Genomic DNA, 12,821 nt, shown 5'->3' with positions numbered 1-12,821 from the left:
CTTTAGCTTGTTTAAACTAAGATTGTTTACCACTTAAAGTTTAGCCACTTAAAGTTTTGTACTGGTGAAAATTCTTTAAGAACAATCACATCTTGATTTTTTTTTTTTTAAGATTTTATTTATTTATTTGACAGAGAGAGATCACAAGTAGGCAGAGAGGCAGGCAGAGAGAGGAGGAAGCTTCCTGCTGAGCAGAGAGCCCGATGAGGGGCTCGATCCCAGGACCCTGAGATCATGACCTGAGCCGAAGGCAGAGGGTTAACCCACTGAGCCACCCAGGCGCCCCACATGTTGATTTTTAAAAATTTGAGTATTTGCAGAACAGATTTTCTAATTAAGTCATGGAACGTATGGCTCATTAAATTGTTATAGTTATACCAGGTGGTGACCCTGTGCTCCTGTAAACAGAACCTCAGCGTATCTTTTTCTGTAACAATTTAAAGACAAAGAATTTAAATTTAAGGTGGAATACCGAGGGAGGGAAGGAGGAAGGTGGGAAAAACTTTAAAAACTGACCTAATAGGGACGCCTGGGTGGCTCAGTTGGTTAAGCAGCTGCCTTCGGCTCAGGTCATGATCCCGGCGTCCTGGGATCGGGTCCCACATCGGGCTCCTTGCTTATCGGGGAGCCTGCTTCTCCCTCTGCCTCTGCCTGCCATTCTGTCTGCCTGTGCTTGCTCTCTCTCCCTCTCTCTCTCTGACAAATAAATAAATAAAATCTTAAAAAAAAAACAACAAAAAACTGACCTAATAGTAATCATAGAAACCAAAACCAAAAACCAAAAAGCAACACACAGACACAAAAACCCCAGCTGAATCAGACTATTCTGTTCTCTGTTTTATCTGGATGTATTTCTTAATTCCTTCTTAAATCATTGTGTTTTTAAAATACAAAAGAAATATTCTTAGTTCCTGAGAAAAGTGATTTGATTTCAATCCTGAACTCTCTGTAACATCCCTAGACTGCTGGGGACATCTCGATGCAAAGGTTTGGGCTGCCTTACAATCCAGTGTTAAAGGCTTGCATTTCCATTCTCCATACAATGAGATTTAACAGGCTTTATTATAATACTTGCTTACTTACTTGAATTGTTGTAACATTTTAAATTTATTTCCAGTAGTAAATTAAATAGGCAAGAAATTATTTTTTTTTATTTTAAACCTCCTTTGAGTGTGTTGAAACCATGTTGATCACAAATGAAAATCTTACATCAAAAGAAAAATAAGGAAATAACTATAAAAAGCTAGATTTTATAGTTGACTATACCATCAGTAATAATTACTATACCATCAGTAATAATTGAAACTGCAAAATCATTTTTAACTACTCTTACGAAAACTGTATCCCCCTCTGGAAGGTCGTCAGTTTAAATCCAAAGAGATCACAAATACTATTCTTGGATGTAAATACTGCTGTTCCATGCTTTGAAAGAGCCATAATTAGCAAGGTTGTACAACACAACAGCAACCTGTAATGTGTTCCATATGTGGTATTTTAAAACCTTTTGTTTTAGTTTCTAACAAGAAAAAAAAAAGAGTCCATTTTATTTCCTTGGGATTTGTCTTATAAGGTGCATCAGATTGAATTTAGCAAACAGGGAAGTATTCCTCCTTATCTAGCTAGTGCTTGTTTATTCTTCCCTTATAAAAAGCAAAGGACTAGCAATTTTCTTTTATGAACGGGGACTGACCGCAGATAAATAACCCTTGCGGGAGAGGAAGGTCAAGTTCAAAGTTTTTCTTTCCTTTGGATTCAGGAATAAGCAAATGGAAAGACTAGCCAAACAGCCAAGCAGCAGGCATCTGATGGTTAAGCCCTCCCCCCAGGACTTTTTATGTACATAAGCAGAAGTCACTGGAGCAGCTGCGGCGCATTAGTTCCAATAGTTTAACAGGCTGCTTTGTAGCGCTGACAAAGCCAGGCTAACGCAGAGGCTTCCCTCCATATTCCCCTGCCCTGCTAGCTCGTCAGTGATCTTTGGCAGGGGATCGGCAGAGGAGGGGTGACGTTTAACAGGCTTCCGCTGAGGAGTGCGCTCTTCTCGTCTACACCCAGCCCCACCTTCACGGAGAGACTGAGGCAGGCGACCAAATGAACTAACAACAGCTGGATCGGACCTGCTTCTCTGGACGTTTCCCCGGACTCTCAGAGAAGCCGCCACTGGAAAGACGCCAGGGAACCACGTTGCCCTGGATTGTCGCCAACTGTACAGAGTTGACCCGGAAAATGGCTCAGCAGACGACAAGCCCGGACACCTTAACAGTACCTGAAGTGGATAATCCGCATTGTCCAAACCCCTGGCTGAATGAGGACCTTGTGAAATCCTTGCGGGAAAACCTGTTGCAGCAGGAGAAGTCCAAGCCAGCCCGGAAATCGGTTTCTCCTAAGCTCTCTCCAGTGATTTCTCCGAGAAATTCCCCCAGGCTCCTGCGGAGGATGCTTCTCAGCAGCAACATCCCTAAACAGCGGCGTTTCACGGTGGCACATACGTGGTAAGGTTTGCGAGGCTGACCGGAATTGGTTGCGGTTACCCCTGGGTGATCTGTGAGCCTCCCGCCCTTTCGCTTTTGGGGGTGGGGAGGGAGGACTCTCATCATTCCTCACCTGTGATTTATGGGAAGTCTTGTACCTTACCAAGGGATCCCACAGTTGTCCTAGTCAAAGCAGCAATCCTTTAGACTGGGAATCCTTGAAGTGGGTGGTTCCCAAAGTTCAATTCCTATTGCAAGTTCCTACAGGAAAATTGGATTCCAGATGTCAAATAAGAATGCAGTTTTACTCCCATACCGATGTGGTGGCGTTTCTTTGATTTCTTAAGCTAATATCCCTGCCAGGTCCTGTAACTACTTAGGAAAGAAAGGACCAGAAAGGAGAGGAGGAAAATCAGTTTGCTCTCCTTTCTGCATAACACCCAGTTGAACAGAGATGTGTGTGGAGAGAGTGTGTGCTGTGTGTATAATGGTGTGCCCCCTCAAGCCCCTCCTTTGCCACTGACTTTAATGTATTTATAAACTCAAACATGTCTTTCCAATGGAAAGAAGAAAGGGTTTAGGAATTCTGTGCAGGAAATTTCTGGCTGTTACTTGGTAATATTGTTTTGTTCTTTGATTTTTGGATTCTGTGTTTTGTCAGTATTTTTATTTTCTTCGTGAATGTTGTTACCTTTTTTATAATGGGTGAATTTTTATGCATATTTTTCACCTAGTTTTTTAGATGAGTCCTGATATTTTCCTGCTTTTATAAAAGCAAATATTAAAATTTACTATTGTCTAAGCTCATTATAGTGTTTTGCCTGAGGAGAGGCAATTCTAAGCTATGATGGTGGGGGGGGGTTTCTGTGATACATATTTGGCTTATTTTAGGTAGCAGTAGGTTCTATACACTACCTGCACATTTTGGTAAAATGAATATTATGAGAAAGAAAACAGCTGAAACAAAAAAATAATGAACCTGGTAGTTGGGAAATTGATTTTTTTACACATTTTTTCAATAGAAAACCAAAGATCATGCCAGAAATGGCAAAGCAAATCAAAGAAATAAATAAATCAGAAATAAGACTTCTAGGAAAAAGGCAGCAAGAAGGAGAGAGAGTCAAAATCTAAACTAGCAACATGGCCAAACCCTGGACTGTATTAACATCGTAGATATAAATAGATGACAAAGGAAATACATATCCCACCCAAAGAAATGTCCAGCCTCAGAATTTTAATTTCAAATAGCTAGAACTCTCACTGGAGAAGTGTTCTTATTTCCTCCAGGATTTTAACTAGATGGCATTTCTGTGTTATTTAGATAAAATGCTCATATGGGAGGTAAGAAAAACCATGCATTATCCAAGCTTAAAAAAGAAATTCTGGAAAAGTCACTTTTCTCTGAATAAGGTATTGTTGAAAAATTAGAGGTTAAGTATGGGGTAAAAGACATAGTTAAACCCTGGGAGATGCTCTGAGGGAGAGTGATGGCTTCAGACCAGAGCAGGAAAGCTGCTCATTTATTTTCCGCATGGATATTGTTATCTTCTTTATAATGGGTGAATTTGTTTTATGCATATTTTATAAATCAGGCCAGAGTAGGGTGCCAGAGCAGGAAAGCTGACTCTGGTTTATGAAGATATCAGAATTTTGATATCCAATGTCCCTTTTGGTTGAGATACTTTTTTAAAATTACACTTCCTAAATTGTACTCATTGTTGAATAGGTAAGCCTCAGCTCGGTTGCTTGACTTCCAACTGAGTGAAGCAACCCAGAGTTCATCTGAAGGTTATCTGAACTATTTAGACATATTGAGATGTAAGGAAGGCAGGAAATCTCATGAAGATAGGCTTTCTTCTGAAATTTCTGGCACTTCCTTTTCTGGTGCTGTTTGGGGAAACACCAAGAGCACAATTTTCTGACGATATTTTATTTTAGTATATCATGTCTCAGTTAGATCAGGGAAGCATCAAAAGAGCAATGGAAATGGAAAATAAAAATCATAATATCGTTCTCAGTAACTCCGGATGATCCTCCTATCTTTTGTGGCCTAAAAGCATCCAGCAAGGGAGTTGGAAAGAGTACCTCACATCCTCATGTTGGTTCAATGATCCCCAAGACTTTTGTAATATCTATAGGTATCTTTTAGCAAATATTATTCTAGGGACGCCTGGGTGGCTCAGTTGGTTAAGCAGCTGCCTTTGGCTTGGGTCGTGATCCTGGGATCAAGTCCCGCATGGGGCTCCTTGCAGGGAGCCTGCTTCTCTCTCTGCCTCTGCCTGCCTCTCTGCCTACTTGTTCTCTCTCTCTCTGACAAAAATAAATAAAATCTTTAAAAAAAAACCCAAATATTATTCTATCTGTGCTTTCATAACTTTGACTAAACACTATGCAGAATTAAAAAAAAAAAATTCCAAACTGTTTTGATGTATTTACATTTTTTGCTACCTAAACTGCTGCTACCACTACCACATTCAAATCCTTTGCTCCTCCTAAATTAGATGATGAGCCATTTAAATACATGCCTTATATGTTTACCTCAGAATGTTGGTTACTGTGCCTGTTATTCCTGTCCTTCCAATATTTTTAAGTTTATTAAGGTGAAAGTGTTTAATTTGTACATACTGATTACAGAACTGAGTAAGAGCTGTTCTTTGGTTTGAAATAATTTGCCCTCTAGTTGAAAAAATAAATCCCATTGGAAGGCATTTAAGTAAGGTAATCATGTTGCTCTACAACATACTCTCCAAATCTTAGTGGATTGACACCCTAAATGGTTTCATCTGCTGCTGCTTCTCAGGGGCATGTATGCTACCCTAGAGTGTTTCAGCAACCTGGGATCCTACCACCTTGTAGCTCCACTATTTATGACACATGATTTTTTTTTTTTTAAAGATTTTATTTATTTATTTGACAGAGAGAGATCACAAGTAGATGGAGAGGCAGGGAGAGAGAGAGAGAGAGGGAAGCAGGCTTCCTGCTGAGCAGAGAGCCCGATGTGGGACTCGATCCCAGGACCCCGAGATCATGACCTGAGCCGAAGGCAGTGGCTTAACCTACTGAGCCACCCAGGCGCCCATGACACATGATTTTTAAGGATACCATGCTCAGTGGAATCAGGGGAAAAGAATGGGAAGATGAAATGTGTGAGTTTTTATGAGGCAGGCCTAGAAATACACATATCACTTATTCCTTGGTTAGAACTCAGCTCAATGGTCACATCAAACTGCAAAGGACGATGGGACATATTTTCAGCCATTTCCAGGAACAAGATCAAACAGATTGGGTGAATAGCTAGCCCATTTCAATCACAGAACATTATCGCCACCTGCCTTACCCTTTATACCATAGTTGAATTCATGGAATAACATTTATGATGACCAGCCCTTTAACATCTCTGCACACTTCCTGGATGAGAGTCTTACAGAGAAATTCTATTTGTTGGCAAGTCTATTGATTAGGATGTCCTTGCCAATATACAGTTGAAATCTCCTTCCCTGTAATTGTTATGCTTGGGTCCAGGATCTGCTTTGAAAACCACACAGCCTGAATCTCTCTTCTCTCCTTAATGTAGTCCTTAAGGTAAGAGGCATGGAGTAACCTGCTAGAAAGCCAGGACCTTGTTCAATTATTCCTCATACACCCATTAATCAATATTTTCAGTGTTAACAGGTTTTTTTTTTTCTCTTAAACAAATTGTTCTCTTAACTAAACATCCTAACACATTCCACCTTTATTGTACTATATTTACCAGGTTGATTGTGGTTATTCTTATCCAAAATTCATTTGGATTTTCATGACCCTTTTCAAGAGTAGCATACTGAGTTGACACAATGCTTCAGGTGTTGTGTGACTTATGCGGAGAGCACCTAAGCAAAAGCTAGCCTACCTGAGTTTTAATTCTTACTTCCCATTTACAAGTTGTATGATTTTAAACAAGTTACTTGTCATAATGCCTCATTTTTCCATTACCCAGTTTCCTGGGACTAGTAAAGTATCTTTTAGGTGTTGTGGTTTTATTAAGTATAGTATGTGTAGATTACAGTGTACTGTACAGGGATCTACATTGAATGAGTGTCATTGTAAGTAAATATTTTCCTTATTACATGTAATACATGTCTATTATTCCAGCCTTGGTCTGCCTGGATCTTCAGGATCACTTGATGATTATCTCATCAGTTGTTTGTGAATGGATTGGGCTAAAGAGAAAATATGCAAAGAGACCAAGAGTTTGCAAGAATAATAGGTGTATGTCAGTTTCATGACTATGGAAAAGAAGACAGAGAAGAGATATATTCCTGAGGTGGAACCATAGAACTTGACGCCTCTCCCCTTCCTACCCCATTCCACATGTCATTCAAATCTCTTTGATTCCTGAGAGCTTCCTCCTGTTCCCCCAAATGAAAATAATCTGCCGCTTCTTCAGAATCTATAGCAGTTCTTTCAATGATTATTCATAATAATTACATCACTAGCTAATGTTTATTGAACAGTGTTTTTTTGGGTTTGGGGTTTTTTGTTTTTTTTGGTCTTGTACTGTGTGTTAAACTAGAACCCTCTATGTCTGTGCTTTTTACCACTCTGTTTTATCATTTTTACTTAATATTTAGTTCCTTCTAGTCTAGTGATTATAGACAGGACTCTGCTTTCATCTGAGTAAGGAATTCCCTCTAGATGTCGAGAACTCCAAAGTCAGCCGTGATCTCTGGCGAAGAAAACATAATTTCCAATATAAGTTTACTTCAGGAAAATCAGATAGTCAGGAAAATCTTTGTTTTTCAGGTTTTCTTTTTAATGTACACTGTGAATGAAGAAAAGTGTTCTAGAGGGTATATAAGTAAAATTAGGGATTAAGGTTTCTCCGGGTAGGTTGGTATCTTAGGTAATATTCGTTGTATGCCTTACCCTCACAAATTTTGTGTATACATGTGTGTTTTTAGTTATAACATTTAAAGGTAGAAGAACCAGTTAGTAACATCCTTAACAAAATAATTTCTTTAGATATATTTTTGAAAGGCCTCTTGCAGGAGACTTTTAGGTAATTTAAAGATTTTTAGGGAGCTAGATAAGTGCTTTTGGCCATATTTTTATTTATTATAGATTTCTCTTTATCTGGCTTTGGCATTAGATATAAAACTGTTCATGTTTAAAAGTAAACATTTGCTTTCTTGAGTCATAATTTCTTCAGCAACTGTACTTGTTTTTATGGTTATTAAAAGAGAAATATACTATAAATTTTCTTCAAATTACAGAAGGGAGGAAAAAACCCTTCCCTATCTATAAAGGAGTAATCTAGCCATTTAGAGAGTTTGTAGCATGCACACACACATGCACACACGGGCACATGAGTAGGTTTTCAAAGCCAGTGTTATTGATGGTATTGGAGGACTCTCTCCCTTGTTCTAGTTCTCCTGTATTTGCCCTATGTAACTTTAAGGTGATCTTTTCTCTGTCCTTTATGGTACAAATATCCAGAGACAGGCATTGCTAGTGTTTTCTGAGGAGCTGAGAACCCAGAGGTGAGCTGTGGGTATAGTGTGATACCAGGAGGTGGGAAGGAAGTTTCTGGGGAAATTATCTGGGGAGCACAACAGGAAGTACTGCAGGCATGTTGGGTGGGGTCACTTGGCTGAATCTTTAGCTGTGTCCCTGGTGTAATTGGCTGTCTATTTTCAGCGGAAATCTTGGGGGCACTGGAAGTTAAGGGTGTCTGTAGCTTTTAAAAGGTTGATTCGCCTTTCCTACAAATCAGAACACCCCAGGAGGATATTCGTCTTAAAGAAGTTGCCAATTGGCTTGCAATATTTAAGAAATTACAAAGAAAAAACTTTAACAAATGGTTGCTGAGGCAAAATGAAGAAAATGCTGAAATGACCTGGCAGTTTATTACACCTATGTACTTTCTGTGACTTTTGACATTTATATCAAATCAAGAGAGAACACATGAAGCACGTCTACACCAGCTGAAGCCATTTCTACTAATGGTAAATATACCTTTAGCAAAAACAATCTTTTTTGTAAACTTGGCAAAAGTGTTGAATTGAGAAGAAAAGAATTGAATCTCAGAGTTCATTAAAATTATTTTTCAATCATGGTTTTAATTTTCACAGTCACTCTTTGTATATATATCCTTATAAGTAACAAGTTCCTGTGAGGTTAGGTACTTAAATGAGCTCCAGCACTTTTTATGTTTTTTTTAGACCGGAAGTTGCTAAAATTATTCTTCAAGTAGCAGTTTCAGAAAGAAGTTTTATTATCACCAGTGTAGCAAAATTATGTCATTGTTTTTTTAATGGATTTGCTTTTGAAAAGAAATCATGTTTTTAAAACTGTGATCACTTTAGTTGAAGCCCTCTATTTCTAGCTCCTCTGGCCACTTATAGTTGACCTTAGTTACTCAACCTTTTTCAATTGTAGAGTCTCTATTTAAAAGTCATATGGTTATAAAGGCATTTGATATTTACAAGTAAAAAAATTGACTAATTAAATTTACAAAGTGATAACAAACTATGGTACATTTAAGATAAGTAATTAAAAACAAGTTCCAGCTTGGTGTTGTGAGTGAGGTAGACGCCACATGGGTGAAAAGAGGGACAGAATTCTTTAATAATTCTGTGACTCATTAAAAGGCTGTAGGGCTTTCAGAATGAAAATCAGTTGGTATTCACTCTAAGATACAATCTAGAAGCCATGATTTTAGGTAGGAAATATGGAAATCTATAGATAATAATAAAAAATCTAATTAAAATTTTCTTTTATGGCATCTTCAATTATATACCATTTCAATGTATCAGCCTCTTCTGGATATATAAAATAGAAAAAAATCATTTTATCTTTCATGTTAAAGGCATAAATGCTCTCTGTTTCACATGAAGTACTTATTCACAAAATGAGATCGTCAGTTGAAATGAGAAGAATCATCCAACTTCATTTTGGAATAAAAACTTTAGGTTCATAATAACATAGCTTATAATCTTAGATTTATTATAACATAGCCCTTAATGATATCGTTCCAGCTCAGCGTCAGGTTCTTTTTTTTTTTTTTTTTAAGATTTTATTTTTATTTATTTGGCAGAAATCACAAGTAGGCAAAGAGGCAGGCAGAGAGAGAGGGGGAAGCAGGCTCCCTGCTGAGCAGAGAGCCTGATGCGGGGCTCCATCCCAGGACCCTGGGATTATGACCTGGACCAAAGGCAGAGGCTTTAACCCACTGAGCCACCCAGGCGCCCCCAGCGTCAGGTTCTTTATGTACATTGGCCTTCAAAACAAACAAGAATTGAATTTAAGTATCATTAGCTGTATTTTCCATATGCAGATGCTAGGGTCCACAAACATTTTTGTATAACCAAGATCATGTAGCTCTGAAGCCATGAAGTAAGTTGAGTTCAAACTTGAACAAAGGTCTGTCTAACTTTCTTTTTTTTTTTTTTTTTTAAGATTTTATTTATTTATTTGACAGAGAGAGATCACAAGTAGACGGAGAGGCAGGCAGAGAGAGAGAGAGAGAGAGGGAAGCAGGCTCCCTGCTGAGCAGAGAGCCCGATGCGGGCCTCGATCCCAGGACCCTGAGATCATGACCTGAGCCGAAGGCAGCGGCTTAACCCACTGAGCCACCCAGGCGCCCCTCTGTCTAACTTTCTATCCTGCATTCTTTCAGCAAAGCAACCCTTGAGCTAAGAGTCACATTGACATTTATGTCTCTACCTTGAATGTATATTGAGGCAAAAACAATGAGTGTTCAGTGACTTTACCAGAATAGTGGTGAAGTTCACAGAAGGGCAGGGGCAGAATTCATTCTTGGTGTAGAATCTCAGTTTATTTTATTATTCTACAAGCTACACATGTAGCTTGTAGAATGTAGTTGTTCTTTTTATTATGAAAGTGAATGGGGGCGCCTGGGTGGCTCAGCGGGTTAAAGCCTCTGCCTTCGGCTCAGGTCATGATCCCAGGGTCCTGGGATCGAGCCCCACATCGGGCTCTCTGTGAAGCAGGGAGCCTGCTTCCCTTCCTCTCTCTCTGCCTGCCTCTCTGTCTACTTTGTCTGTCTACTACTCTGTCTGTCAAATAAATAAAATAAAATCTTAAAAAACAAAACAAAAAAACTATAATTATGAAAGTGAATGTATGTACAGGAGAAATATATGTCTTTGGTGAAGGAGGGCTTCAGAGTCAATAGAAAGTATTCTGATTCAGAGTAGTTTTTAAAATAAGACTGGCATAAAAATAAAACCAATCAGAATAATTTTATTTTCAATGATTCAGAGGAAAAGGCAAGGAAGGCTTGGGCTCTAAATCGATCAACTCAAAAATCTATTAATGTTTAGTTCCAGAAGAGCCAGCTGGAAATGATGGTCTGCAGGCTCAAGTCACTAAGCAACAGAGCAGCAAACTGCTTGGTAACCGGAGCCGGCCTGACTCACAGGCCGGCTGCGAACGACCGGATAACCAGATAGGTGGATAGGAGGACCAAAGCCCATCGTATCTCAAAACAATCTCCTTCTGTTCGTCTGCCAGCCTTCATTCCAGATCCCTTCGTTATGGGCTCGTCCCCTTGACTTAACAAGATACCTGCCTTTTGAATAGAACTGTCTCTGGGGCCAGAAATAAATGCTGTCTTTCCTCTTTCAAGTGACAGTTCTGAGATTGTCTTCTTCGGGTCAGGACATCATTTGAAAATGTAAGGTTTAATGAAAGAAAAGGAGTGAGAACATTGGGAATCAGTGGCCTGACTTTGGGTGTTTGTGAGCCAGTGTATACAGGGCCAAATTGCCTGACTTCATTTGGTGATACCTGTCTTTGAACTCGGAGAGCACAACACCTTGCTATTTGTTTGTCATTTTATATCTTCTGCTATCTTCTATTTCATGGGTGCAATTTGCCTGTATAGCTGAACTATTAGTTCCTAAAATGTGGCAATCTCTGTATCCATCTAGAGTGCCAAGTGACACCTGTATAATACTCATTTAGTAAATATTTGTTGTTTAATTGAGAAACATCTCTTCCATTATTGTGCCTCTTATGCTAACCTGCCAGGGAGATCCATACTCTTCCAGCCTTAAAGTCCTGGTAATGTGGTATTTGAATGCTCTAGTGGAAAGAAATTTCAAACTCAATGATTAACCATTTATATGGACTTTGTCACCATGAGTTTGTGCCTGTGGGTGTATGTGTGTGTGTGTGTGTATTCTGGGTTTGCACACACTAGACTGGTTTAATTTAACTGTGGTATATATGTATGAATTAGTATGTAAGAGTGTCTCAAATTTGTCAAGTATATGCATTTTAACAATATTTAGTTTACATTTTGAAAGTAAATTATGCCTGTTGTATTTATAAAGACAATAAACTTACATAAATATATTTGTGATTCTTAGGAAATTACTGAATAGCTTGTAAAGCTCTAATGACTAATCCTTATCTCTTAGAATTCATAGTGGTTAAATTATACACCAAGACCTAAGCTTATAAAGGAGATGTCAAGATTCTGAGGAGAAGTTTAAAAAAAAAAAAGAAAAAAAACACCTTTTATAGTTCCTTTTTTAGGATGACAATTTAGAGAAACTTTGAACTGGCAGAAACTAAGCATCAGTTCTCCAAAGTAGATCTTCAGAATAAGTAAAATTGAATAATAGGAAACCTTTCTGAATATATTTAGCATAGAAATGTTATTTTAATGTAAATATTTTCTCTATAGTTCAGTCTATATTTATTTTTACATTGTGGTAATTTCAAACCAACCAAATTTCCTTTCCATTACCCTTATGAGTAGCTCTCTGATCAAATTAGCCATTATTAAAATAAAGTGGTTTCCTCTGTATATTGTTATTAATAGGGTATGTGTTTTTTTTCATATAGGACTGATTTCATATTTATGTTTACATATGATGAGTGTGTACTGTTGGTCTTTGGAAGTAAGCAACTTTCTGATTGATAAGGATACTTAGATTATCATTTCTGCTTATTTACCTTCTTTAGGTTTATAGTATTTGTTTTCTTTGCTTTATTCTCTGCAGCGTGATTTTTTTTTATGACTCTCTATTGAGTGAGTGCCAAAGAGAACAACATATGATTTATGGGTAGTAATAACTAAGCCATATATGAATAGGAGGCTGATGACGCACAAGGTTGAATGATGTGGCTCTCTTCTGAATAGGACCTGGCTTCCTTTAATAAAGCCTTCTTATTAATAACAATAGCAATATCATTAATAGTGTGATCATTCCTGTATCACCTTTCTAGTTTAAGGTCCATCCATGAATCATTTGCACTGTTTTACATTTAATTTTTATAATGGACTTACACTTTTATTTAAAGGTCTATATGTTTAGGAAAGAAGCTTTGTAACATTAC

General features: G+C 38.1%; 1 protein-coding gene across 3 annotated transcripts in view; it reads left to right on the top strand.

Moving 5' to 3' along the window:
- PDE4D (phosphodiesterase 4D) overlaps positions 1-12,821 on the top strand; it is a 1,258,413-nt gene that overhangs the window by 506,681 nt on the left and 738,911 nt on the right. Inside the window, exon 1 of one of the 3 annotated variants that reach the window (XM_047729071.1) lies at positions 1,905-2,492. The exons of the other annotated variants lie outside the window; for them this stretch is intronic. Within the exon in view, the coding sequence (XP_047585027.1) occupies positions 2,227-2,492 (266 nt within the window). The 5' untranslated portion in view covers positions 1,905-2,226. Of the gene's footprint in view, positions 1-1,904; positions 2,493-12,821 lie in introns of those variants that run through there. 3 annotated transcript variants of the gene reach the window in all.

Source organism: Lutra lutra, chromosome 5 (genome assembly GCF_902655055.1).
Source record: "Lutra lutra chromosome 5, mLutLut1.2, whole genome shotgun sequence".
NCBI classification, from domain to species: Eukaryota; Metazoa; Chordata; class Mammalia; order Carnivora; family Mustelidae; genus Lutra; species Lutra lutra.
This window is presented reverse-complemented; position numbering and strand designations above follow the sequence as displayed.